This window comes from Colius striatus, chromosome 20, assembly GCF_028858725.1.
Source record: "Colius striatus isolate bColStr4 chromosome 20, bColStr4.1.hap1, whole genome shotgun sequence".
In the NCBI taxonomy this organism is placed as follows: domain Eukaryota; kingdom Metazoa; phylum Chordata; class Aves; order Coliiformes; family Coliidae; genus Colius; species Colius striatus.
In genome coordinates, this window is record NC_084778.1 from 2,914,191 (window position 1) to 2,941,399 (window position 27,209).

The 27,209-nt window shown below is 57.3% G+C and overlaps 2 protein-coding genes and 1 long non-coding RNA gene across 8 annotated transcripts; 2 read left to right on the top strand and 1 right to left on the bottom strand.

Annotated features, from left to right (window-relative positions):
- Nucleotides 1-108: 108 nt before the first annotated feature.
- LOC133627382 (uncharacterized) lies at nucleotides 109-3,817 on the bottom strand. Of its 2 annotated transcripts, none has more exons than XR_009820121.1 (4): nucleotides 3,687-3,817; nucleotides 849-902; nucleotides 580-763; nucleotides 109-459 (listed from the first exon to the last, which is right to left on the bottom strand). It is a non-coding gene; the product is annotated as an uncharacterized LOC133627382 (long non-coding RNA). The 2 variants fall into 2 exon arrangements; XR_009820120.1 differs by lacking the exon at nucleotides 3,687-3,817 and adding an exon at nucleotides 2,373-2,443.
- WDR81 (WD repeat domain 81) lies at nucleotides 3,516-17,640 on the top strand. 3 transcript variants are annotated; one of them, XM_062012521.1, is made up of 11 exons: nucleotides 3,516-4,119; nucleotides 5,189-8,764; nucleotides 8,952-9,059; nucleotides 9,178-9,368; nucleotides 11,741-11,931; nucleotides 12,204-12,369; nucleotides 12,559-12,724; nucleotides 13,034-13,726; nucleotides 14,132-14,277; nucleotides 14,428-14,607; nucleotides 15,861-17,640. In XM_062012521.1, the coding sequence occupies exons 2-11, from the start codon at nucleotides 5,200-5,202 to the stop codon at nucleotides 16,185-16,187; spliced, it is 5,733 nt and encodes a 1,910-aa protein (XP_061868505.1). In that variant the 5' UTR covers nucleotides 3,516-4,119; nucleotides 5,189-5,199; the 3' UTR covers nucleotides 16,188-17,640. The 3 variants fall into 3 exon arrangements, with proteins under 3 accessions (XP_061868505.1, XP_061868504.1, XP_061868506.1); XM_062012520.1 differs by having other exon boundaries at nucleotides 5,192-8,764; XM_062012522.1 differs by lacking the exons at nucleotides 14,132-14,277; nucleotides 14,428-14,607; nucleotides 15,861-17,640 and having other exon boundaries at nucleotides 3,524-4,119; nucleotides 5,192-8,764; nucleotides 13,034-13,425; nucleotides 13,542-13,692.
- On the top strand, nucleotides 16,428-26,902 carry SERPINF2 (serpin family F member 2). Of its 3 annotated transcripts, XM_010198691.2 has the most exons (10): nucleotides 16,428-16,511; nucleotides 19,095-19,218; nucleotides 20,284-20,347; nucleotides 20,966-21,028; nucleotides 22,042-22,456; nucleotides 22,742-22,885; nucleotides 23,083-23,286; nucleotides 24,118-24,260; nucleotides 24,855-25,059; nucleotides 25,820-26,902. In XM_010198691.2, the coding sequence occupies exons 1-10, from the start codon at nucleotides 16,499-16,501 to the stop codon at nucleotides 26,143-26,145; spliced, it is 1,701 nt and encodes a 566-aa protein (XP_010196993.2). In that variant the 5' UTR covers nucleotides 16,428-16,498; the 3' UTR covers nucleotides 26,146-26,902. The 3 variants fall into 3 exon arrangements, with proteins under 3 accessions (XP_010196993.2, XP_061868508.1, XP_061868507.1); XM_062012524.1 differs by lacking the exon at nucleotides 16,428-16,511 and having other exon boundaries at nucleotides 19,131-19,218; nucleotides 20,211-20,347; XM_062012523.1 differs by lacking the exon at nucleotides 16,428-16,511 and having other exon boundaries at nucleotides 19,167-19,218; nucleotides 20,133-20,347.
- The last annotated feature ends 307 nt before the right edge of the window (nucleotides 26,903-27,209 follow it).

A 27,209-nucleotide genomic window follows, 5' to 3' on the forward strand; every position in this document is an offset into this window, starting at 1 on the left:
TCTGGTGCTGTGGTCCCCTCCCAAACCCTGCAGGGTCCAGAGCCCCCACCACCCTCCTGCCAGACAGGTCTGGCCACCCCATGGCCAATAAAGTTCCTAAAACTCAGCTGTTGAGCAAAACAAAGTTTAATGCCTCTGTTGGTCTAGTTGTCTCTCTCAGCAAAGTGCCACCCCACGAGCAGGGTGACCTGGCAATGCCCCAGCCAGGGCTCTGTCTGGAGGCTTCTCCATCCCACTCAGGCTCATCCTCAGCCCTCAGATCCACAGGATGCTGCAGACTGGCTCATCCCAGTCGCTCGGGGCACGACTCCAGCTCACATCCAAGGTCCCAGGGATGAGAAGAGAGTGGCTACATTCAACAGTTCTTCAACTGGCAGCTTTAGCTACTAGAGAAGGACATAAAGCTTGCCACTGAAGAACTGGTGCTGGTTAGCCAGGAGCAAGGCGGTGGGGCAGCACCTGCAAAGGGAACAGACACAGGATTGAACCTTGCTGAGGTGAGACACCACCCACAGCAGCCACCCCAGGCAGCAGAGCTGCTCCTCTCCCCCAGCCCAGCACCAAGTCCTCATCCATCACCTCGTCTTTCCCCCAACCCAGGAAGCTCCTCGGGGCTGAGATGCCACAGGATCACCCCCTGCCACAGGGGATCCAGAGGCAGCTCCCATCTCGACTCTTCCCATCCCTCCCCTCTCCCAAAGGAGACGGTGCATTGGCTCCAGCGCTAGGACAGGAGACACAGGCAGGGAAATCGAGGCCGTTGCTGCTGGAAAAATGAGAGCTCAGATGATGTGCTGCAGCAGGGAGGCACCACAGGTAGGGGTTAAGGCATTTCCCTGCCTGCTCACCTCGGCTATGGCACTGGCAGGGTCCCACCTGGCCCGGGGCCAGCTCCAAAGAGCCTGCCAGGAGAGACACTTTGTGAGGCAGCAGCTGCCAAAGCAGAGCCCTTCCCTGGGTCATTTCATCACAGGATGAGAACTCCAGCCCCAGGGCTCAGTGTGGGACCCCAATGCTTCCCCTCAGCCCCAGGGCTCAGTGTGGGACCCCGATGCTTCCCCTCAGCCCCAGGGCTCGGTGTGGGACCCCGATACTTCCCCTCAGCCCCAGGGCTCAGTGTGGGACCCCGATGCTTCCCCTCAGCCCCAGGGCTCAGTGTGGGACCCCGATGCTTCCCCTCAGCCCCAGGGCTCGGTGTGGGACCCCGATGCTTCCCCCTCTGCCCTGGGAAAAGCCCCTTTCCCACAGGGCTCAGAGTTCTGGGAACCACCCCTCTGCCAGAGAGCCCCGGGAACCCCGTCCCCAGCCAGCAGCATCCTCCCACCGGCCTCGCCCCAGAGGCATTCGGGATCCCGGCTGACCCCAAGCCTCCGTGGACGGTTTGGCTGCGGGGGAGGGCCGGGGGTGCCACGGCGGGGGGCTGCGGGGAAAGCTCGCGGTGCGGGGCCGGCGGCGGCAGCCGGGGAGCAGCGGCGGGGCCCGGCGGGGATGCCGAACATTCCTGGCGTGCCGGGTACATCTGGTCCGGATTCCAGCGAGTGGGTCCCGGCCCTGCTCCACCCCCGCCGACCCGTGAATCAGCACCCGCCGCTGAGCCGCCCGGCCCCGCCAGCCCCGGGAGCGCAGCCGGCGCAGGGGGGAAGGGGGAGGGGGAAGCGGGACTTGCCGGTAATGGGGCTCTTCCCCCGCTTCTCGGCACCGGGGAAGGCCTCGGTGGGAGCTCGCCCCGTTAATAAAGCCCGCCGTGCCCCGGTCGGTGCCGCTCTCTCGGTTTAACCGGGTCAGGCACCGGCTCCCGCAATGTCTCGCCTCCCGGTGGCACCAACCCTCGCTGCCCCCCGCATGCAGACAGCTCCCCGCCCCTACCGCCCCACGGTAAAGCCGGTCCCCTCGCTTCCTCCCGGGACACCTCCCGCCGACGTCCCAACCCCCTCCGCTGCCCGGGATGCTCCGGTCCGTGCCCACGGCAGGGAGCGGCCTCGGGTCAAAGTCTGCCCAGCCCGGTCCCGGAGTGAAGGTCACCCCCGGGCCGGACCCCGCCCGTCGCAGGACGGCCCCGACCGGAGCCCCCATCGGGACCCCCCCGGCAAGGGGACCGTGCCCCGGTGCCGGCCTCAACCCCCCGCCCCCACCCCGCCCCACGGCCACCGGGGGCGAGGCCGCCCGGCCTAGGCGGCCCCCGCGGAGCCTGGCGAGGGTCTCACCGAGCCCGACCCCGAGCCCTCCAGCCGCTCCCGCCCGGCCCCGGGGAAAGGTCACCTTCCGCCACGGGACTACGCGCTGCGGCGGAGCTACCGGCTCCCCGCCACCCCGCCTCTCCCGGCCCGGAGGGGCTCGGCTGCCCTCCAGGCCCGGCCGGAGCGCGAACCCACCTGCGGTGCGGCGCCGGGCCCGGGGCCCCGCTCCGCCCGTCCCGCCGCCGCCGCCCCCCCGCGCTGCCGGCTCCCGGCTCGGATCAGCTGGCGGAGTCATGACGCAGCCACCCACCGGCCCCGCCCCGGCCAATCAGCGCCCGCCGCCGCCACGCCCCCACCCGCCCCCGCCGCGACTGACACTCGCCTCCGCCAATAGCAACTCGGCACTGCCCGCCGCTCGGCCAATGGGAAGGCAAAGGCACCGCTTTTGCCCCGCCTCCCCCGAAGTTTGTGGGGGCCTCCCCGCGCTGGGCCGTTCTCCCGGGCGGCCGGCGGTTGCCTGGGGAACGGCGGGGCCCCCGCCCCAGCGCGGGGCATGCCGGGAGTTGTAGTGCGGCGGTCCCGGCATGCCCCGCGTGCTGTGAGTTGGCATTTTCAAGTGTGAAGGAGGGGAAGGGATGGGGGAGAGGGAAGGCGGCTCTCACCGAGCCCGGCGCTCCCCAGCCCGGGCGCTGCCGCCCAGCCGAGCCGCCCCTCCCGCCCCCGTCCTCCCGCCCTCGGGCGCTGCCGCCGGCGCCTCCCAGCGCGGGGCCCCTGACACAGCATCTGTTCCGAGAAGTTGCTCCAAGTCGTCGGCCAATCAGAAGTGAGCGCCCGGCCGCGGGACCAATGGGCGGCGGCGGGGGGCGGGGCCCGGGGAACTCGGCTGACCCCGGTGACTTGGCAGCGCCGCGCCATGACTGGACAACTTCTTTAAAGGGGCCGCGCCCCGCGGGCGCTGCGGGAGCGTCACACGGCGGCGACCCGCCGCGCTCCCGCGGGCTGGGCCCAGCCGCCGGCCCGCGGGTGGCCACGGCGCCGCCGCTCCCGCGCCGGGGCCGCGTGTCCGCTGCGGGACGAGCCGCGGGACGGGGCCGGGCGGCCGGCGCCGGCGCTGCCCCTTTAAGGACGTTTCCTGCCCTTCGCCTCAGTAACAGCTGATCGCGGCGGGCGGGGCGACGGGCCAATGGGCGGCCGCCACGTCCCGCCCACGTGACTCCCACGCGCTGCCGCCGCCGCACCGAGCGGCGCTGCCCGGCGGGAGCCCCCCGCGCCCTTAAAGGGGCCTCGCGGGACCGGCCGCGGGAGGGATCCCCGCGGGCAGCGCCGCGCTGCTGCGGCCCCGGCGGCCGGGAGCTCCGGTGGTTACAAGGAGCGCGGCTCGGCTCGCAGAGCACCGGGACCGGACGGTCCCACGGCCGCTCAGTCCAACGAGCCTGCGCCGGGCCCCGCGGAGGGGAAAGGCGAGAGGTGTCCGGGGCCGGCTCCGCTCCCTTCCCGCCGGCAACTCACCTCCCGCCGGTGGGGTCCACCCGCCGCCGCCGCCACCGACCCCCTTTAAGGGCGGCTGCCTCGTCAGCGCGGCTCGGGCGAGCTGCAGCTGACAGCCCGGAGCGCCTTTGACGTCAGGCTGAGCTCAGCGGCCGCCCGCCGCGTCACGCCCCGCCGCCGCCTGCCCATGTATAGGCACCGCGCCCCGGCCTTGCGCAACGCCCCCCGCCCCCCCGCCCGCGCGGGCAGCCCGGCCCCGCCGCCTCCCGCAGCGTCCCCGGGGCACCGGCGGCTTGGGGGAGGGGGCGTGTGTCCCGCTCCCTCCCGCGCCCCCTCCCCGGGCACATGGCGGAGCGGCGGCCGCATGTGACCGCCGTCACCTGACCAACATGGCCGGGGCCCGCGCCGCCCCCGCCGCCGCCCGCCGCGGCTGAGCCGCCGCTGCCGCCGCCAGGTAACGTGAGAGTCCCCACAACCCGTCCCCGGGAGGGTGCGACCCCCCGGGATGAGCCCTGGGGCCTGGGGGGCTCTGTCCTCCCCGCCCGCGGGGCCCGGGGCGGCGGCGCGCTGCCGGCCTCGCCGGCCGTGGGCCCCGGCTCGGTGCTGCGGGAGGTCGGGCTCTGCTCCCCAGTAATCAATGACAGGATGAGAGCAAACGGGCTCAAGATGCCCCTGGGGAGGCTGAGGCTGGAGCTGAGGCAGAGCTGTTTCCCTGAGAGGGGTGTGAGCCCCTGTGCCAGGCTGCCCAGGGAGCTGGGGCAGTGCCCAGCCCTGGAGGGATCCCAAAGCCCTGGAGCTGAGGTGCTGAGGGCTGTGGGTCAGTGCTGGGCTGGGCAGGCTGAGGGCAGGGCTGGGACTCCACGATCTTAAAGGGAGTTTCCAGCCAAAATGACTCTGTGACGTGCTCTGGGGCTGTAAAGGTGCTGTTGTCGTCTTCTCCCTTACAATTGCAAAGGTCCCATTCTGTTCCATCCCTCAGCACGGGACCCATCATGTACCTCCCTGAGCCATCGTGTCCCTCCCTCCTCCAGCTCTAGGGCTTCAGATGTCCCATGGTGTCTCTCCAACAGGCTTCATTGTGTCTCCCTCCCTGGCCTTGGGGCTGTGGAGGTCCCATTGTGTCCCCCCACCACACACACAGAGATGCCATCACGTCCCCCTCTCTGTCTGCTGAGGTGCCATTGGGTGCCACCCCACGAGCCCTGAGGCTGCAGAGGTTCCATCGTGTCCCTTTCCCCAGCACTCACGCTGTGCATGTCTCACCGTGCCCCTTCAGTGGTCCTGTTCTGACCCCTTCCCTGGCTGTAGAGGTCTCATCCCCTTCCCAGCTAGGGCTGGTCCTTTCTAAGCCCCTATCCCTCCCCATACGGCTTGTTTTGTTTGAGCAAGTTCCTAAAACCAGCTTATTTTAGTCCCCCGGGTGGCAATGGGGAAGTGAGACTCAGTGTGACGCCTGCTCAGTGAGGCCAGGGCCGGTGCCACTCTCCTCAGCTCACAGCCCCTCCGGGTCTCCTTTCTACCAGCAGAAACCACCATGGACACCTTCCTCCAGAGCGTGGAGAAGGACCTGAACATCGACCGCCGTCAGCTGGCCGCCGCCGCCGAGGGGACCCACGTCACCGCCTTGGTGCCCCTCAAGTGGCTGTCGAGCCTGCGGGAGCGGCGGGTGCTGCCCGGGCTGTGCCCTCGGCCCGAGGCGCTCAGCGACGTGGAGCTCAGGACGTTCCTGCAGCACTCTGTGCACAAGCTGCCCACGGGCTGGACCCGGGTGGAGATCCATGGGCTGCGCAAGGCCCGGCTGATGTACCCCCTGCGGGTTCAGCAGCCCCCTGCCCCTGCTGCCGCCGGCCCCGAGCAGCAGGACACGCTGCACGGCTTCATGCACGGCGTCGCCTCCCAGAACTACCGCAACCTGTGGTGCCGAGCTCACCGGCTGCACGTCAGGCCGTACCGGCACGCCGGTGCGCCGCCCACGCTGCCGGCCCTGCACGCGCTGCGGGCTGCCCTGCAGAAGGCTTACGGCTGCCCCATCCTTCAGGTGGGTAAGAGCGTGCCCGCTGCTTCCCCCGCCAAGGAGAGCGTGGCGGCCGCCAGGGCTGTGCCCTCCTGCCCCAACGTGCTGCAGGCTGAAGCTCTGCTGGAGTCGGCTGACATGCTGTACGTCGTCTATCCCTACGTGCAGTACTGTTTGCATGACATTGTGACTTTCAGCCCGGCCAAGCTCACCAACAGCCACGCCAAAATCCTCTTCCTCCTGTTCCACGTGCTGCAGGCCATGAGGGCTTGTCACCAGGCGGGTCTGGCCTGCGGCGCCTTCTCTCTTCGGGACGTGGCTGTAGACGAGAAGCTGTGCAGCCGTCTCCGCGTGAACCTCAGCGCGTACGAGGGAGCCAAGGAGGAGGAAGAGTGTCCCGAGGCAGATCTGGAACGAGGGAGTGAGCAAAGCAGCGCTGGGGGGCGAGGGCAGGAGCTGAGGTGCACCACCTGCCAGAGGGACCTCCGAGACCTGGTGTTGCAGTGGGTACACGGGCAGGTCAGCAACTTCGACTACCTGATGCGTCTGAACAGTTTGGCTGGGAGGAGGATGGGAGACCCCAATTACCACCCCGTGCTTCCCTGGGTGGTGGACTTCACTACCAAAAACGGCAAGTTCAGGGACCTCAGGAAATCCAAGTTCCGTCTCAACAAGGGAGACAAGCAGCTGGACTTCACCTACGAGATGACCAAGCAGGCGTTTGTGGCTGGTGGCTCCAGCGGGGAGCAGCTCCACGTCCCCCATCACATCTCCGACGTCCTTTCGGATATCACCTACTACGTGTACACGGCTCGGAGGACGCCCAGGGCGGTGCTGTGCTGCCACGTGAGGTCCCAGTGGGAACCCAACGAGTATCCTGCCAGCATGGAGCGTATGCAGAGCTGGACCCCGGATGAGTGCATCCCAGAGTTCTATACAGACCCTTCCATCTTCCGATCCATCCACCCCGACATGCCCGACCTGGATGTGCCCTCTTGGTGTAGCTCCTATGAGGAGTTCATCCAAGTCCACCGCGCGCTGCTTGAGAGCAGGGAGGTCTCTCAAGACCTCCACCACTGGATTGATCTCACTTTCGGGTACAAGCTGCTGGGGAAGGATGCTGTCAAGGAGAAGAACGTCTGCCTTCATCTAGTAGACAACCACACTCACCTGACGACTTACGGGGTGGTGCAGCTTTTTGACCAGCCGCATCCCAGGCGCCTGGTGGGACCTGCCTACAGCCCTGCCGAAGCTCCAGCCATCGCCCGGCCCCTCCTGCACAACCTCCGGGACTCGGTGTGTTTGGAGGATACCCAAGGCCAGGTGATGGATGCAGTTAACGGGCTGGTCCCGGAGGCGACTCCCAGCGAGACCACTTGGTCTGGGGAGAAATCCCTGGCTGGTGAGGATGATTTGGAGCAAGGCACAGAAGCCCTGGATTCGATTTCTGCCTCTGGCAGAGCCGCTGAGCAGCCCTGTGCCGCCGTGCCTTCAGCACAGCCCCCCACCCTCCCTGCTTACGCCACCGAAGGCAAAGCCTCGGGTGTCCGGCCCCTGCGTCGGAGCAAAGCGGGTGCCGTGGAACAGGCCGACGTGAAGATCGTCCTTCCTGATGGCTTCAATCCCCTCCAGGCCCTGGAAGAGCTGGAGAAGTTGGACAATTTCCTGGTTAAAGGCTTAAGCAGTGAGATGCAGCTAAGGGAGCAGCAGTGGGAAGAGCTGCCCTTGGGTCTCTCGGACCTCTTCCAGAGGGACATGCAAGCTTTGGGCATTCTGGTAGCCGAGATCGTATTTGCACCGAGGATTCGTCCCTCGAAGCCAGATGCATCCCTGTTGGAGAGGTTCCTGATGGTCAGGCACCTGTGTCGTTACCATCCCAAGGAGATCCCGGCCCCTCTCCAGCACGTGCTGCACGTCCTGCTGCAGCTGAGCGAGCCCGTGGAGAAGCTTCTCAAGACCAGGCCGGGCAAAGGCACGGTGCAGTTGTTTGAATACAAACCCATCTCCCAGGGCCTCCCCCCACCCTGTCCCATGCAGCTCCTCAGTCCCTTCAGCTCTATTGTCCCTTTCCCCACCTACTTCCCAGCCCTGCACAAGTTCATTTTCACCTATCAGGCAAAGCGGATCGAGGATGAGGCTCAGGGCCGGGACCTTGTTTTCCAGCTGTGGCAGCAGCTGGAGGGAATCCTTTCCGAAATCACTCCTGAAGGCTTGGAGATTCTTCTGCCCTTCATATTATCTCTGATGTCTGAGGAGAACACTGCTGTGTACGCAGCGTGGTATCTCTTTGAGCCTATAGCCAAGTCCCTGGGTCCCAAGAACGCCAACAAGTACTTGCTGAAGCCCCTGATCGGGGCGTACGAGGCTCCCTGCTCTCGCCACGGCAGGTTCTACCTCTACACGGATTGCTTCGTTGCCCAGCTGGTCGTGCGCCTGGGGCTGCCGTCCTTCCTGCTCAGCCTGCTGCCACACATCCTGCAGATCCTCGTCGGCATCGAGGGCTCGCGGGAGGAGAGCAAATCCCTCCTCGGGGCGGCTGAAGACGACGAGAGCGGAGGGGTGAGCCCGGTGTCCTGTGTGTTTGGGGAGGAGATCAAGATGGATGTGGAGCACAGCTCGGCTGCACTCGACCTCCTCGACTACACCTCTGGTGTCAGCTTCCATGACCAAGCCTACCTGCCTGAGAGCGAGGACTTCCAGAGCGGCCTCTACGTCGGGGAGTCGCTGCAGCCTCAGGAGCAGGAATCGCTCAGCCTGGGGCGGCTCAGTGACAAGAGCAGCGCCAGCGAAGTGTCCCTGGGAGAGGACAGACCCACGGATGGGGATTCTCAGAAGGACAAGAGCAGCTTGAAGTCGATGGACAGCAGCCAGGACCTGAAACAGAGCGAGGAGGAGGAGGAGGAAGAGGAGGAAGAGGAGCGCGACGAAGAGGAGCACGATGAGGCCGCGGCTGATGCGGAGCTGGCGGTGGGTGCTGGAGCCTCTGTGGATGTCACCCTGGCTGAGGACAGCAGCGAGCCAGAGGATGGAGAGGGAGAGGAGCTGCCAGATCACTCTGATGACAAAGAGCAGACAATACTCCTGGGTAAGAGCCTGCCAGAAGTGGGTCCAGCTTTAGGGGTGTCTGTGGTCCCAGCTTGGGGACAGCAGCGAAACCGGTATGAAAGGCCAGGTCATGTCTGCAGCGGGTGGATTTGAGGCAGGCAGGGCTGATAGCTAATCTGCACCGTGCCAGGCTCTGTCCTTGCAAAGGAACTGTTTTTGTTTTGCAGACACAGCCTGTAAGATGGTGAGGTGGCTCTCAGCCAAGCTGGGCCCTACCGTCACGTCCCGCTTCATCGCCAGGAACCTGCTCCGTCTGCTCACGTCCTGCTACGTCGGTAATGTCTGCTCCTGGCACCTCAGGGTCCTGGGGTCCCAAAACCCAAGTCTGCTGGGTGCCTGCTTGGCTTGGGTGTAAAGCCTGCTGCTTCAGCTCATGATGTTATCTCTGGGCAGGCCCTACCAGGCAGCAGTTTGTACCAAGCAACGATGAGAACGGTCCCCTGAGTACAGGAAACATCTACCAAAAGCGGCCGGTGCTGGGAGATCAGGTGTCCAGGCCGGTGCTGGCCTGCCTGGTGCACGTGGCATACCTGTATGGAGAGCCTGTCCTCACCTACCAGTACCTGCCCTACATCAGCTACCTGGTCAGTATTGCTTTTTCTCCTCTTCTCACACGTGTTGGGGCGAGGGCTGTGCCCAGGCATGAAAGGAGGGTGTGCAGAAACTGCTTCAGCTGCAGCTGCCTCAAAAATTGTCCTGGGCCAGCGTGGGCTGAGCAGCTCTGGCTGATGCAGGCAGAGAAGATGATTTTACCCCCTGCCCTAAACTCCAGACCACTTTTTTAGCTGGGCTTTGTTCTTTAGCAAGCCTTGGCCACCGTGGATCTGCATCAGGCTACCATAGCCCCTCCCTCCCTGTTTCCATCCAGGAGCTTTCCCTCACAGCATCACACAGTCACAGAATCAAGGGCTGGAAGGGACCTGTAAAGCTCACCCAGTGCAACCCCCCTGCCAGAGCAGGACCACCTAGAGTAGGTCACGCAGGAACTCATCCAGGTGGGTTTGAATGTCCCCAGAGAAGGAGACTCCTTCTGGACAGCCTGAAGGTTTTGTGGGGTTTTTATCTCTTTGCTGGGGCCATTGTGGCCAAACAGAGCTGGCACAAGGGTGAGAGTGTGATAATGAAGCAGCTTGGGACTGGCGACACAAGTGGGTCTGTGTGGGTTGATAGGAGATGAGCTGGGGAGAGGCCACAGCTGAGGCAACTGTGTTAAAAACACTGGCAAGACTTAGAAACTTTTCATCTTGAAACTCAGAGCTGAAGATCAAGAAAGTGTGTGATGCAGCTGGTTGAAAAAACTGATTCCTCTTCATCACAAAAAAACCCACCCCAACCCAGGGGTTTTGAATGTTTTAAACAGGCTTGTTCACATGGCTCCCTTCTGAGTGGTTACAGACACTTTGGTTATGGATTCTTCTTGAAATGGAAAACTTCAATAGCTTTTTTGATAATTTAAACCTAAGAGGAAAAGAGGCCACAGCTGTTCACTTAAAGAAAACAAAAAGGCATTGTCAGTTTTTCCAGAGTCGAAGGGGAGATTTTTCAAGGGGGGAAAAGTCCCATTTTTCAGCAAAGTCATTCTCCACCCAGCAGTCAGAGCTCCAGCTGCTCTGCTTTGCTTTACTGAACTTACTGCCTGGGGCACTTGGGGGGATGAATACCCCTGTGAACAGCACTTGGCAAGCAGCAGGTTGCAGTGATGAAGCTGGCGGGTCACAGTAACGCGAATCCTTCTCGCAGGATTTGGCAGAGGGGATGTTTTGTGAGAGGAAGAGCCTCTGTGATGAGCTGGAAGATGGCAGGTGGACAAGAAATAGAGCAGGAGCTGAGAATTGTTTGTGGGTTTTATGTTATTGGCTCTCTTTTTCTTGGGTGTTTGGTTTGTCTGGGAGTTAGGAAATAGGACAATCTCGAAAGAAATCTCTCGGTGCTGCTGCTGCTGTTGTTAACTCCTTGGCATCGCTGTGTCCAGCCTTGGTGTGTTGTCAGGATTAAAGGATGTGTCTGTCTGCCTCAGGAAACGATTAGCAGCTGGATTTCTAGAAGTCAGCAGCAGGTTTGCCCATCATCTGTGCTTGGATATTTCATGCAAGGACTGCTCCTCTGCAGTCTGTGCCTCCAGGATCAACATGGCATGGGGTGAAGGCACTGACTCTTGCTTTAAGTCGAGTATCTATAATAGATTTCCCCTCTTCCTGTGCTAGCAAAGTGTGCTCTGGGGTGACCTGGCTGGTGATGGTCTGGAGCAGTCCAGGTCTATCTCTCTCCTCTCTGGGAAACTCAGTAGTGAGAGCATCCTGCAGGGAGATGCCCTCAGGTGATGTCTGTGAGCTTGGGGACATCATGCCCCATTCTCTCCAGCCTCATCTCTTGATCTGACATCTGTCCATCGATGCTCAGGCTCCTTGTGCAAGACATGAGTTGCTGCTGAGACTCAGTGCTCAGATTCCTCTTCACCAGCACTGCCCTGATGGATTTTCATCACAGAATGCCAGACTGGTGGGGTTGGAAGGGCCCTGCAGAACTCATCCAGCCCCTGCTACAGCAGGTTCCCCTGGCTCAGGGGGCACAGGAACGTGTCCAGGCGGGTTTGGGAACCTCCTGAGAAGGAGCCTCCACACCCTCCCTGGGCAGCCTGGGCCAGGGCTCCCTCACCTCAGCAACAAAGGAGCTTCTCCTTGTGTTTAAGTGAACTATTTGTGTTCCAGTTTCTGTCCATCACCTCTTGTGCTGTCACTGGGCACCACAGAAACAAAGTGTCCCCTCATCCCCCCGACACCCACCCTCTGGAAACTTATCAGTGTTGCTGAGATTCCCCCCTCAGCCTTCTCCAGGCTGAAGAGCCCCAGGTCCTGCAGCCTTGAGGGAGTTTTGAGGCTGATGGCTTTGAGCAGGACACACTGTTGTGTCGTGCTGGGAGGGTGGTGGCCCTGGCACTGAAGGGTTCCTTTTGCAGGTCGGGCCCAGCAGCGGGGCCGGTGTGGGCCGGCTGAACAGTCGGAAGGAGGCAGGGCTGCTGGCTGCTGTGACACTGACTCAGAAGATTGTGGTGTGTCTCTCAGACACCACACTGATGGACATTCTCCCCAAAATCAGTCAGGAGGTGCTGCTGCCAGTGCTGGGCTTCCTCACTTCGCCAGCCATCGGGTAAGCACCGGCGCCTGCCGTGCCTTCAGCCAGGCTCAGCACAGCTCAGGCTGGGGGATTTGGGGAGGATCCTCTGAGGGCTGTAACACTCCTCAGAGGGGTTGTGGGGCTGCTCCTGCCCTGATGTGCACCTCCTGCACTGGTACACAGCACACACATAGAGCTTGTGCTGCTTGGGACCTTCTGATAACACAGACAAGGCAGGAGTGTGAAGCAGAGGAGAGGAAAAAGGGGTGTGTGGGGAGCAAGGTGCTAATGGATGTCCTCTTTAGTTTCCCCAGTGGTGCCCAGGCCCGGACTGTCCTCTGTGTTAAGACAATCAGCCTCATTGCCTTGATCTGCCTGCGGATTGGGCAGGAGATGGTGCAGCAGCATTTGAGTGACACGGTGAGAAACTTCTTTGGAGCGTTCTCACTGCTGCAGGAGCTGCAAGACCAGGTCAGTGCTGTGGGAGAGGTCCTCCTGCCATCCCCCTTGTACCCAGCTGCAGGTATGTGGTGGGCATAGCTGCATTGCATCAGTGCTGGCAGCAGCAGCATCCAGCCCAGGCTCTGTGTGTGTGTGTGTAATTGGTCCTGTGGTGAGAGGATCTGATCTTGAGGTACCTTCCTGTTGTCTCGTGTACAGGGCTTGACAGCAGAGTCGCTGAGCAGCTGTGAGGTGCAGGTGATGGAGGTGCCCCTTTCAGATGGGAAGCTGCTGACCCTGGATCCAGCTGTGCTGATGGAGTTACAGAAGGTGTTTAACCCTGAGATGGCCTATATCACCTACATCCCCTTCTCTTGCTTGCTAGGTATGGCTTGGCCACCATCTGCTGGGGTCTGTGAGAGACCTCCACGCTCTGTGTCCCCCTTGCTGGGCCTGGGCTCACAAGAACTCAGAGGGTGTAGGGGGGAAAACCCACAGCCTCGAGCTGTGGCTTGGTCTGCTTGTTGGGCTGGGAGCCCACTGGGCTCGAGGCTGCTTTGGTTTGGAGCAGCACGTGGCTGGCTTGTAGGGGATGTTGTGTTCAGAGCCCTGTGTTGATCCTTGGTTTGTTGTTGATGGAGGAGGGTGATGATGGGGAAGTTCCTTCCCCTGAAGCCACGTTCTTTCTCTTCAGGGGATGTTATCCAGACGGTTGTGCCCAACCACTCGCTGGTTGAGAAGGTGGCCAGCCTCTACCTGGAGAATGTCAACCCCAAGAGCCTGCAGGCTGTCAGCCTGGAACAAACAGTGAGTGCAGTGGGCTCAGACCAGGACAGCCGAGGGACAGAGCCCTTCTCTAACCACCACGAGGACTCTGGTACTTTCGGGAGCGTGCTGGTAGGGAACCGCATCCAGGTCCCTGTGGACACACAGCGTGAGGGTCTTGGCTTCCCACGCCTCAGTGCTGGCACTGATGGCTTCATCCCCAGCTCAGCCAGCGAGGACAACGCCCTGAAGCACGACCTGCCTCGCAGCACACACATGCTGTGTGGGAACTGGCTGGCCTACTGGCAGTACGAGATTGGGGTGAGCCAGCACGACCCTCGCTTCCACTTCCACCAGATCAAGCTGCAGAGTTTCTCAGGGCATTCAGGGGCCATCAAGTGTGTGGCACCTCTCAGCAGTGAGGATTTCTTCCTTAGTGGCAGCAAGGACAAAACTGTGCGTCTCTGGCCCCTCTACAACTACGGGGATGGCACCAGTGAGGTGCCTCCACGCTTCACCTACGCTGAGCACAAGAAGTCTGTTTTCTATGTGAGCCAGCTGGAAGCATCACAGCACGTGGTGAGCTGTGATGGGACTGTACACATCTGGGACCAGTTCACAGGTAAGAAGGGGAAGGATTGGGCAAGTACCAGATCTGCTCCAGTGTGGGTCTGCATCAGCTTGTGATGATGCTGCCATTCAGTGAGACTTTGATCAGCTTGAGAGTTGGGCACAGAGAAGCCTCCTGAGGTTCAACAAGGGCAAGGGCAGAGTCCTGCAGCTGGGGAGGAACAACCCCCTGCCCCAGGACAGGCTGGGGGTGACCTGCTGGAGAGCAGCTCTGGGACAGGGACCTGGGAGGGCTGGTTGGTAACAAACTAAACAGGAGCAGCAACGTGCCCTCGTGGGCAAGAAGCCAATGGCATCCTGAGGGGTATTGAGAAGAGTGTGGGCAGCAGGCTGAGTGACCTCCTGTGTGTCTTCTGTGCACATCTACTGCTGTAACCTGTCCATCATGTTTCCACAGGCAAACTTCTCCGGACTTTTGATGAATTGGACAGCAAAGTGCCCATCACAGCTGTGACCACCATGCCACCTCCCTTCCACAGCATCTCCGTGGCCAGCGCCGACTGCGTGCTGCGCTTCATCGACCACAGGAAGCCGGGGCTACAGGTAGGGAGCCTGGCTCTCTGTCAGCCGCCCTCCTCCATGGTCTGAAGCCTTCTGGGATGCCTCCATGGAAGCCAGCTGGCCTTTGTCCCCTCAGTGCTGGATCCCCACGATCTGCAGCCCCGTGGTAGCCGGCCTGTCTCTGTCTTGCAGCACGAGTTCCGCCTGGCCAGTGGGGTGAGCGCGGGGCTCATCCGCTGCCTGGCCGTCAGCCCCAACGGGCGCAGCCTCATGGCTGGCTTCTCCTCTGGCTTCATTGTGCTGCTGGACACCAGGACAGGCCTCATCATGCGGGGGTGGCCTGCCCATGAGGGAGACATCCTGCAGATCAAGGTGAGAGGTTCAGCTGAGATCATACAGTCACTCACTGGGGGAGTTGGAAGGGCCCTGCAGAGCTCATCCAGCTCCAGCCCCTGCTACAGCAGGTTCCCCTGGCTCAGGGGGCACAGGAACGTGTCCAGGTGGGGTTGGAAACCTCCTGAGAAGGAGCCTCCACACCCTCCCTGGGCAGCCTGGGCCAGGGCTCCCTCACCTCAGCACCAAAGGAGTTTCTCCTGTACCAGGGGCACTGTCTGTGTTCCAGTTTGTGCCTGTTACCCCTTGTCCTGTCACTGGACACTAGAGGAAAAAAGTCCCATCCTCCTGACACCCACCCTTTAGGTACTTAGAAGTGTTGATGAGGCCCTATTTAGTCTTCTCCAGGCTGTCCAGGTCTCACAGCCTTTCCTAATAAGAAAGATGTTAGGGTGGGGGGCTGCTGTGTCGAGTCTCACCTGCCTTTTCTTCTGGGCCTTCCTCCAGCCCTTGCTGTGGCTCTAAGAGGCTGCTCAAGTTCTCCTGCCCTGTGGTTAGTGCTGTGGGTGGCTGTTCTCTGTGCAGCCCATGCTGAAGGGAGATCAGCCCTCCCAGGTCTGCGGCAGGGGCAGGGAGGAGACACATCTCCAGTGAAGGGAGTGAACATGTTGCTTTCTCCCCAGGGCTCTCAGGCTTGTGGGAGAGTGTTGCTCTAATGAGTAACTCTTGTCCATATTTACCCACCCTGGGAGCAGTGCTGGAGCTCCAGTGTCCTCGACCCAAATGCACCTTAAACAAAGTTCAGCCGTGTGGGTTGTTGTTTACCCTCTCACTAGCTCTGCTAATAACAACTCCAGGCTTCTCCTGCCCTCAGCAGTGTTTTCTCAGTGTGAGGCAGCCTCCCAATTCCTTCCCCTGAGAAGGAAATTAAATTGGCAGGTGGTTTGATGGAGAGGGAGACTGCATGATAATCTCCTTCCCCGCTGCAGTGCTAACAGATGATAAATTAGTGCTGATCCTCGTGGTATCAGGATGTTGTTGAGAAGAGACATAGCTCATCTCTTGGAAGATAGTGCTAGAGGAGGTTGCCAGCTGCCAGGGAATCCTGTAGTTTCCAGTAGCCACCCAGACACCTTGTTGATACTGCTCAGTACCATCAGTTGCTTGGAAGTGGCTGGGACTGTCCCAGAGCATTGCACCGGGGCTGTTGCGTTATTGGCACTACCTGTTAGTCTCATTTTCAGGATGAGATCGGGAGGAGCATTGGTTCACTGACCTTTCCTCTCCTGCAGGCTGCAGAGGGCAATGTGCTAATCAGCTCCTCTTCAGATCATTCCCTGACTGTGTGGAAGGAGCTGGAGCAGAAACCTTTACACCACTACAAATCTGCATCTGAACCCATCCACGCCTTCGACCTCTACGGCAACCAAGTGGTCACCGGCACCGTGGCCAACAAGATCGGTGTCTACTCCATGCTGGAGTCCTCAGCTCTGCCCATCAGCACCACCAAGCTGAGCTCAGAGAATTTTCGGGGTACCCTGACCAGCCTGGCAGTGCTGCCCACCAAATGCCATCTCCTGCTGGGCTCAGACAACGGTGTCATACGCCTGCTGGCGTAGCGAGCCCGGGGCCAGGAGCTCGTGGCTGTCCCACAGCGCTGGTGGGAGAGCTGGAAGGAGGCAGAGCTGGGTGTTGTGAGCAGAGGATGCAGGGAGGGAGGTGTATGTGTTAGTGAGCACTGGGTAAAGCATCTCTAACCTCTTTCTGTATCTTGTAAAAGAAAACAAAGAAGCCATAACTGAGAAACCTTCACTGCTGCTGGGAGAAAAACTGAGCGTTGTAGGTCGCTGTCACCCCTGCAGAGAGGCCTGGAGCTTTCTTTACCACGTGTGCCTGAGCCCCAGGGGACTGTGAGCTGCCCTCCAGAGTAATGTGGACCACAGGTATCCCCCCCCTCCCCTTCATTTAAAGGGTAAGAGGTGTCCCTTGCCAAGAACACAACAGTATAGCTCCTGCTGTCTGCACTTACCCTGCACTTCCACTCCTGAACCACTAAACAGTCTTACTAGGATAGAATGAGCTGGGCCTGGGAACTGCTGCCTTTGGAGCTGTGTGGTGATGGGCATCTCCTCCTCCTGTGGTCTGTGTTCAGAGCCCAGAGGATGTTCTCTATTCACTTCAGGTTCTGCTGGCTGAGTTAGAGCCTGTATGGGAGGAGGAGAGGTTAACTCAGAGCACTTCTGCTGCCTTCCTGGCTCCAGGGCAAAGACTGGAATGGAAGTCAGCTGAGGCACAAACCCCATCTCTGCCAGTTCATTTGGGAATGGGCTGCTGCAGAAGGACGGTTTGGGATGGGGGTGGGGTAGGGAGGCCAGAGCTAGATGCTTCAGGGAGGAGTTTGGCTTCTGGAGCAGCAGGGTAGGGATGGAGTGTTGCTGGCTCCTGCCCCAGCAGCAGGCCAGGGGTGGCCAGGGGGTGAGGAATGCCCTGTGTGCCGGGCACTCGCAGTGTTTCTCAAGAAACCCTCCTTCCCATCCTCTCCTTTGTGCCGGTCAGACTCCTGGGGAAGGCAGGAGAGTAAAAATGCATTCAGTTTTGTCCCCTCCTACTCTTGAGAGTGAGAGCCAGGAGGCAGAATCCAGCATGGCCTCCTCCTGACCTTCCCTTTGGGACAGCACCGTCTGTTCCCACCCCAAAGGCAAGGACGGTGCTCTTTGACCCAGCAGTAAGAGCAGTTCCTTCTCTTCTGTTGCAGCCCTTTTCCCATCCATCTTTCAGCCTAGTCAGAGCCAGTATCCAGGGGAGTAGGAAGCTCTTATCTTGGGCAGAGGAGGAGCCTGCTGTGGGTTGTCCTGGGAGGGGAAAGGGCTCGTATCCAGCTGTGGGCTCATCTGAGCCACCCACAGCTGGGACAGATGCCCTTTGCTTCCAGGCAGGGTGGAGAGGTGAGCAGTTGGCCCTTGCTGTCCTTCCCTACCCAAGGGGAGCTCTCAGTCCCTTGTTGCCTATTAACCATTTGCAATAGATGTAAATATTTCCTTCTAATAAACTCTTTGAAAGAGATGCAGAGAAGAGTGTGTGGGGAAGCTCTGTGCTGGGGGCCCAGGGCTGGCTGTGCTGCCTGCAGCTCTCCTGTGCTGGCAGCCAAAGCTGCAGCTCTGGGTTCAGGCACCTCTTGTGTTCCTGGGTGAGGAGGGATGCTGTGAAGATGCCCTGGATGTAAGGTAAGGCTCTGCTGCACAGGGACTTGGATCTGCTTTCTGAGGGAAAGTAGCTCCCCATGTTGTGGCAGCACATCCCAAAGTAGTTTCTGGATGCTCACACGTGTTTCCTTCCTGGGTTTGGGAGCCAAGAGCTGCTGCAAGGGATGGATGACTGCAAGGGCTGCAATCCCATTAGCCTTCCCCACTGCTCTTAGTGACTCTTGCACTGAGGACATGGGTGGAACCAGGAAGGATCACATTTGCTTCTGCATCTGGCATGAAACAGCACAGGATAGGGGACTGGAGCCCTGCCTGTCCCTGAGCCTCTTCACAGAATCCCAGAGTGATGGGGGCTGGAAGGGCCCTGCAGAGCTCCTCCAGCCCAACCCCCTGCTACAGCAGGTTCCCCTGGCTCAGGGGGCTCCTGAGAAGGAGCCTCCACACCCTCCCTGGGCAGCCTGAGCCAGGGCTCCCTCACCTCAGCACCAAAGGAGCTTCTCCTTGTGTTTAAGTGGAACTGTTTGTGTTCCAGTTTCTGTCCATTAGCCCTTGTCCTGTCACTGGGCACCACAGAAACAAAGTGTCCCCCCATTCCCCTGACACCCACCCTTCGAGTACTTATAAGTGTATAAGGCTGAACAGCCCCAGGTCCTGCACCCTTTCCTCCTCACACCCATGTTCCATCCCCTCAGCATCTCATTAGCCCTCCACTGGCCTCTCTCCAGCAGTTCCCCGTCTCTCTTGCTCCATGCCCCAGCAGTGTGTGTGCCATGAAGCCAATTCCCCTGCGGGGCTCTGGCTCCTGCTGTGCCCCAGGGAGGTACCAGCTGCTCTTGGCTCTGCCACCCCCTGCTTGGGTATGTGACCACGGGGCCTTGGGCACCTGCCATGTGTTAAACCCCACACCCTGTGCTTGCTGCAGCAAAAGCAGCTGAGATCGAGGGAGTAAAAATCTGGGAGCTTCTGCAAAGAAAATTCCAAGCCCAGAGAGTGCCCTGTGGCAATAAATACCAAGCCCTACATTGCCAGTAAAGGTTATGAATAAAAGAATGCCTTCCCAGCACAGGGAGTATCTAGAAAGCAGAGACACTACCCAGGACAAGGCTGCACATGGTACTTCTGCTGCTGCGAGCTTTGAAGTTGCTGAACATGGTGTGAACACTGTCTAAGGGGTCCAGGAGCCCAAAGTGCCTCCCCATCTCCAAATGCATCCCAAATTCACTCTTCTCCCCCAAACAACACCCCAAAATTCGCTCCTATCCCCCAAACAAATGTTTAACAGGATGTTGTAGGTCAATATTTGCCTGTCAAATGCTCAAACAGGGGGTGGTGCTGAAGGTCGCTGCTGCTGGGGAGGAGAGGGCTGGACAAGACACTGTGTTTGCCCCACACAGAGCTGTCTGCCTAAAGCAGGTGCCAGCTCCAACGTGGACAGGAACAGCCTCAGGTAAGGGGAAAGGAATGAGGATTTGACAGTAAATGGAGGCTCCCCCAGTGTGCCTTTCTGGGAAAGGGGGGGTGAGTTTGGCTGAAGGTTGAAGGGTGGGCAGCAGCAGGAAGAAAGGGGTGTTTAGGGTTATGTGTGGCTGCAGGATTTGGGGTGAGGGAGGTGGAGGAACAAAATGGCCTCAAGTTTTGCTTCTTCCACTCTGCAATGGGAGTCCCAGCCTAGGAGCTCTGGGTGACTGCCCAGGCAGGGGAAAGCAGCCCCAGCAATGAAGCGTGTGGCAGCCATGCTGAGGGCTGGGCTTTGGCACAGGGGCTTCATCTGAAGAAGACATGTTATTTCTGTTTGGAAGGGGAAAGTTGCTGAGTGAAGCAGTAGCCAGGGAATTAGTGGGGCTTCACCCCATGACCCTGGAAGCCTTGAGCCCACTGTCCTGTACAGGAACCAGTGTGGGGGGGTGGGGGAGGATGGGTTTGCCAGAAAAGGGGGAAGGTGAGTGCTGGGAAGAGGAGGACTCTATCCCAGGATATATTGCTGAGAAACCGCTCTGGTATTGCATTTTCTACCTGCAAACTCCCTGACTCCACTGGCTGAGTTCCTGCAGCCCCACTGAGGCAGGTTAGTATCCCCTCTCCCAGGAGCCTGGGGCAGAGCTGAGGATGCCGTGCCCTCACCCCAGAGCTTCACATGGGAAAGCAGCAGAGGATTTGTCTGCTTCCAGAGGCACAATGTGTGCAGGACTGAATAGGGAAATACCATTTGCAATCCAGAGGAATGGGGTCAGAAATGGAGGATCCAAAGAGGGGAGTCATGGAGGAGCCTGGCTGTGGTTACAGCTCTGCTCCTGTGCGGGTCCCTGTTCCTCTCTGATTCGCTGCCTTGGTGTTGGACCCAGGAGTCTTGTTTCTTTGCAGCATTGTTCATCTCCCTGCTGCTTTCTGCAAGCTCCTGTGCCAACCTGTTTGGCCAGGTTGATAATTTTCTCCCTGTAGACTGACTATACTGAGCTTGCTGCTGCCAGGCAGCTGGAAATAACTCCTCTCTCGGCTGGTCCTTCTGTTCCAGAACTATGGTGTTCCTCTGGGGGCTGTGGCTGCTCTCCCTGTCTGCTCTGCACAGTCACCTCAAGGTAAGTTGCCTCACTGCAGTGACAGTGGGGGCCTCTCCCCAGCCAGCAAAGGGTGAGGGGGGTGAGGTGCCTGATCTTCTTTTTCCCAGCTAAAATAGCTGGAGATACTCTCACTGCTCAAGTGAGCTTCTGTCAAAAATCATTGGAAACTTGGCTTTGACTGTTATTTAGTGACCATGACCTTCAGGGGTTAACAGGAGGCTGTTTAACAACAGCTTTCCTTTCTTTTTCCCCTCCCATTTTAAATGTGGATTCCTGTCAGATTTGTGATTGCGAAACCGCCCAGCTCCCTCTCCTGAGGATACAGCATTTTCTACCCTTCTGACCTGGTCCCTTTCTAAACAAACTCAGCATTTGCAATCTCTCCCAGCTCCTGCTCACTTCCCATCTCCCCACAGCCGACCCCACCAGCTCTGGGTCTGCATCCCAAAGCCCTGGCCCGTGCCATAGTCGGGAGAGGACTGTCACAGGCAGGCTGGTGCCAGCCTGACCTGGCCTCACGAGAACCTGCTAGGAGTGGGGGCAGAGAAGACTGACTCTGGAAATTCAGAGGAGATGATTAGGGACCTGACTTCGTTCCTTTGTTGTTTGGTTGATGGTTTTCTTTCCCCCTTCCAGTTTTCTTCAGCACATGCCATTGAGCAAAAGCGTCTCTTCTTGGACAAAGATGGGGAGCTGAAGGTAAGCAATGACTGGTTCCACTGAAGGGGACTGAACTCAGGCTGGGGTATTTGCAATGGTTTTTCCAGTTTGTCCTGAGACAGGATGAGTCCCAGCAGTGCAAAGAGAAAGCCTGTTGTTGTGCAGGTTTCCCTCCCCACCTCATCCACTGCTGCTTCCAATGCTGTGCTCCTTTCTGCTGGAAGCCACAGCCTAAATAACGGGGCTGCGTGTGCAGTAAACATCAGTAGCTGGTGTGTACAGGGACTGGCAGGTGGATTGTTTTGTTTCTGATTGATAAGGGAAGGTGAAGAAAACAAGAAGATATGAGGGTGACAGGGAGAAAGACCCATAGCTACCCGTGGAGCCTGGCTCTGCCAGTGTTCCTGCAGGAGAGGAATGTCATCCGGATGCGGGTGGGAACAGAGAGATCTGAGGAAAAAAGCATGTGTTTAACACCATGCAAATGTGAGGACAGTAGCTGCAGAGCTACAGGCTAAAGCTTAGAAAGCTGGGAACTTGGAGAGAAGAAGGATGGGATGGAATAGAACAGACATGTCAAGAAGAGACAGATGCCTGGAGGAGGATTTGAGCTGAAGTGGATCTGAGCTGTGACAGCAGTAGAGGGTGCTGACCGATGCTCGAGGCAGATCAGTGGGGCTAAAATGGTCAGAGGAGGAGAAATCAAGACTGAGGATGATGGATCTGCAAAGGGTGAAGGCCCAGGACATGTACTGAGGAGGTGGGGTGGGCCTTGTCCTTAGAGCATGCCTGTTGGTCTCATTTGTCTGGGGCAAGCAGAGGAGGAACCACTGCAAGACCCTCACTCCGTCCCTTCCGTTTCCCAAACTCATTGAGATGTTCTTTAAGCTCAAGGTTAAAAGGCAAACTAAAGAGAACACACCACCAGAGTGTGGTGTGTTCTCCAGAGAAGCTGGAGAGTTTTCTCACCCCATTTAGGTGTGCAGTAGAGCCCATGAACTGCATTGCTGTGCTCCTGCTTCCCCAGCACTCTCCTTATTGTTTCTTCCCAGGATGTGAAAAGTGCTGGAGCTGTACAGTCTGCTCTGGTGGAAGACATCTCAACCCTGCCAAATGCAGAGCTGGTAGACTTTACCTATGACACCTTCCAGGAGATTGATGGGCCCATATTACCTCTCACCACCACCCTGGCAGGCAAGAGGAATGACTGGAACCCAGAAGACAAAGCCATAGCTGGGGCTGTGGGCTGTGAACAGCAACCCCCTGGGGCAACTGCCTCTTCTGAAGAGGAAGGAGAGGCTGAAGATAACAGCTGTGAGATGACTTGGAAGAAGAGACAGAGGCTGGCAGATGGCTTGATGAAATTCAGCATCAGTCTGCTGAGAGAAGTCCAGCTGGAGTCCAACAGAACCAACGTGATCCTGTCACCCCTCAGCATTGCCCTCGCCTTGTCTCACCTGGCACTGGGTAACTTCTTAGTGGCAAAAGCACTGTTTCCTGCCCTTCCCTGTACCCCCTCCTGGAGCCAAAGATTAAATACAGCACCTTCCACTTAATCTTAATCCTGCAGCTTTAATTAGGTACAATTACAATGGAAGCTGCCCTCCAGGGCCCTGCTGAGGCCCCTGCTCTCGGGTTTCTCCAGCCTCCTTTGTAAGGCACAGTATGTTTCTAACAGGAGGCACCCAGAGTAACATCTCTGCTTTCCACTATATAGGCATGACCTAACAGGAGTCTGACCTTGCTTTTTAGGAGCTGCAAATCAGACAGAGAAGCATTTGCTGGAGGTGCTGCAGCTGGAGTCAGTGCCCTGTCTCCAGCAGACCCTGGGCACCATTCGCCGGCGGCTCACGGCATCCAGCCTCAGCTTTGCCTCGCGCCTGTACCTGCAGAAAGGTGAGAGCTGGCACAGCTGAGGGTCTGTGCTGCTGGAGCAGAAAACTCTGGGTGACAGAGAGTGATGGGAGCACACTGCCACGCTGGGAGAGGTGTCAGTTGGCCTGAGCACTCCTCCTGGGGAGTGTCATGACACTGGCTGAGCCACTGAGCAAGGTTTTTTTCTTCTCCAATGTAAAATTCTTCCTCTGTGCCAGGGTTTGAGGTGAAAGAGAAGTTCCTGGAGGACTCAGAGAGAATCTATGGAGCAAAGCCCATGACCCTTTCTGGGATCAGCGAGGATGACCTCGTAGCCATAAACAAGTGGGTAAAGGAAGCAACTAATGGGCAAATACCCACCTTCCTACAGCAGCTCCCTGGAGACACAGTGATGCTCTTGCTCAATGCAATCCATTTCCATGGTGAGCTCCACAGCCCTTACTTTTCCAGAAGAACAGTTAGAAATCTACTAGTTTTCTGCAGGCTCTGTAGCTGAATGGCATCTCCTCTCATTGCCTCCTGCCATCCAATCTGCTTGTTCTCCTCATGTACCTCTGACATTCCTCTACCTTAGATTTCCTTACTGTAATGATTCCCAACTACTTCACATGTGCTAAAACTGGTGCTTGACAGCAGAGCCAGAATGCAGCAGGTGGAACCTGCAGTATTTTTGCCTCCTGGTTCAGGAGCCCAGGCAGCAGCATATCACTGTTCATCTAAGCCAGGTCACATGCAACTCAGCACACATCAGCCACAGAGCTCGGGGGCAGCTTCTGTGGATTTCTTTCTGACTACAGCACAGTGGTCAGGCATATCTCCCTCTTTTCATTCCCTGAGGGTTGTGCATCAGAAACACAGACCAAACACTTACTTGCAGTGTAAATCTGCTAATGTTTTAGCTTGGGCTTGGAGCACTGTTTCACCCAACACAGCACAAAGACAATCCTCTTCATTTTTCACAGCACAAACATCCATTCCTTTATCTTCATAGCCTTCAGTAATCTCCCACACCAAGGCACGAGGATTAATCCTTGTTCTTTTTGTTATTCCATAGTCCCTGCCTGAAAGATAAGAGCTCCCAGCTGTTAAGGCTCTTCCAGCCTTGGTGCTGACTTCTCTTTGCTGTATTTTCTGCTCACTTGGTTGCTATCTGCCTCGTTGGAGAACTCATGATAAGAGGACTGTCAGATAGGCAGTTTCTGTTTTCCTACCCAAATTTAACTTTGTTGATTTCTGCACTTTTATTCTAATAGGGTTTTGGAGGACTAAGTTTGATGCTGGCTTCACTGGGCCAGATGTATTCCATCTTGACAATGAGTTTGTGGTCCCAGTCGAGATGATGAAAGCCCAGAAGTACTCCCTGAGCTGGTTTACACTGGAGTCCCAGGACATTCAGGTAGGACTCTCCCAGGTGCACTACAAGGTTTGATTGGAATTCCCTCTTGCTGGGGTCTTTTACTGACTGTAGGTATTCTTTCCAAAAGAAAAACCCCAACCCAAATGTCTTTGAACAGGCAGAGCACACCAAAATGTAATGAGCATCCTTTGTCCTTGCTTCTAGCAAGAATGTTGAAGCTACACTCTCAGTCTCTAGGAAAAGCCACAAAGAGATGTACCCACTCAGTGGGAATTAGTGGAGTTTTAAAGCCCTCAGTTAAAGGTAAATGAAGAAATATGGAAAGGAATTCCCTCAGACAGTGTACTGTTGGACCCTTCAGAATACAGCTACTGCCAGAGCAGGTACAGCATTTGTGTGTGGCGGCCTCTGCTCTGCCCTGTGCTCCAATCTTGACCAGTCAGTGGCTGAATACTGAAATCTAATGCTGTTATTCCAGCAAACTTTCTCCTCTGAAGAAATCAGACACCCCCTTCCCACCAGGCTGTATTTGTTTGCTAGCTTGACTGGCTCTGTAGATCAGTCAATTAAAAGCATCAGTTTCTGCACTTCCTTTCCTCTTGCATTAATTGTTCTGGTTGGTTTCATTTTCAGGTGGCCAAGTTTCCCTTTAAGAATAACATGAGTTTTGTGGTCATTGTACCAAACCAGTTTACTTGGAATACCTCTCATGTGCTGGAGAACTTCCCCTATAAACAACTCTGCAGGCTTTTCCCCAAAGAGATACCCACCACAGTGAAGATCCCCAAAATAAAACTGGACTACCAGCTGGAACTCAACAAGGTTCTCAGCCAGATGGGTAAGGCCTCTAACAGCATTTGCACAGAATCCATGAAGCTCATCCATCTATATCACATCTGTTCACTGACACTAAAAACTGCCATCCCTGTTTCTAAAGCTGTGCCTCACAGCTTTAGCTTGCTCCAGATAACATCCATACTCTCTTTCCTCCTCCCTACTCTTTGCTTGCCTAGCACCAAATGTTTTGCTCCAACAAGATGATACTATAGAGAAGGTGGCATTCACAGCTCCTCACAATCTATTGAGTTCTTTCTATTCCCCTTTCTGTAGCCAAGACCAACTTTCTCCTGTACATCAAGCTTTTTTCTTTGTCACTTAACATCATGCTCGGGACATAGAAATTGCCAACAGAGAGAGTGCAGATCATCAGACCTGGAACTGAGAGCTTACTGAAATAAACCATGATGTACTGCTTAAATCAATCACCTCTGTAAGAGTTCCCAGCCTAGCAAGGAAGAGCCTTCAGCCTTGCTGCTGCTTTTTAAGGAACGCTTTATGTTCTCACACTACTTTTCTAAAAGAGGTAGAGAAAGCTTGTGAAAACTCTTCTGGCTTTAGCACCCTCAGCTCTTTCTACAGAGAGGAACTGGGGAACCTGCCTTGGACCACAGCTTTTGTTCCCATTGCTTGCCAATTCTCCATGGTGGACAAGACACACAGCATCAGACTGGGGACTTGCTCTCTTTGGATGGCTTTGAGAAAAGTCAGAGCTGGTGGCACCAGCTGGGAAAGGTTAACTTAATCTCATTTCTCTGTAGGCCTCCAGGAGCTGTTCACAAGCCCAAATCTCCAGAAGATCACAGACAAACCTCTCTTTGTGTCCAGCATCCAGCATCAGTCTACCTTGGAGCTTAAAGAAGATGGGGTGGAAGCATCTGCTGCTACCAGTGTCGCCATGTCACGCTCGGTCTCTGCCTTCAGCCTTGACAGGCCCTTTATCTTCATTATCTTTGAAGATGAAACAGGCCTCCCTATTTTTATAGGCAGTATCCAGAACCCTAATCCCAATGCTGCTCCCCAGCTAAAAGAGCCACTGGACTCACGGGAAGCAATGAATGTCAATGAGTACCCCATGCCCAAATAAGAGAGGAGCAGAGCTGGAGTTTTCTGGGACCACTACCTGATTCTTTGGACCAGCCAAGAGAGGCCTCCTGTCCTTGGAGACCTCCCTCTGAGGCCACAGGAGGCAATCCCTTGCTGTTTTCCTTTGCAGATCCCTAGAGACCAGTCCTGGGATAGCCCATTCCAGCTTTGATGAGCTTCTCCAGGCTGGAGTTCCTCTCTGTCGAACCTTGAAAAGCTTGCTCTGCCTGGATTTCCCTTGCAGGGCTCTCAGTCCTGGAAGAGAGACTTCCTTATCCCCAGACTCTTAATAGAGTCTTTATTAAGCTCTTATTAGAGTCCCCCCTAGCCTGGAATCATCATTAGCATCTGGCAGCTTGGACAAGAGCCAGAAGCTATTAATACAGCTCTTCCTTCCGCAGTTCCTGTGAACAAGTCTCCCTCAAAGTGTTCCTCTGAGAACCATCTGCACCCACCTAGAGAACGACCTCCAGATCAACTGGACCAGTAACCAGTTGTCTTAACCAGTTGTCTTCTCTAAGATGCATCCCAGCCATTTCCAGGCATGGGCTCTTTTCAAAGATCCCCTTTTTCCCCACTCCTTGGCTACTGGGATCTGGTGTGGGAGGGTCTGCAGTGGGAGAGCCCTTTGGGTCCTTATCTCTGACTCGAGGTTCTTGGCTCATGCTAGATTTTTCAAGATGTATTTTATAAAGTGGTTTTTAGTAATTTTTATGTTGGCAGATTAATAAAGAGTAAAGCAGAATATATTTGCTTGAGGTGTTGCACTGGAAGGCCCAACAGAGGAAGGAAAAAGGCACACAACTTGAGTAATTGCACAGACTGGAAGGGAAAAAACAGTCTGAAGGAAAGATAGGAGGGGGTCTGGCAAAAGATCAGCCTTTTGTTACCCCTCACTCATCACAGAGGTCATCTCTAAAGACTGCCCCAAGGACTGAGACAAATATGTTGCCTGTGAGCAGCAATAAGCAGGGATGTGGCTGTCCCTAACCTTTCTCTTGGGCAAAACCTGACCACTGATGGTATCTACTGGGAGGTTCCAAGATGCTATCTGTGATTTGTTCC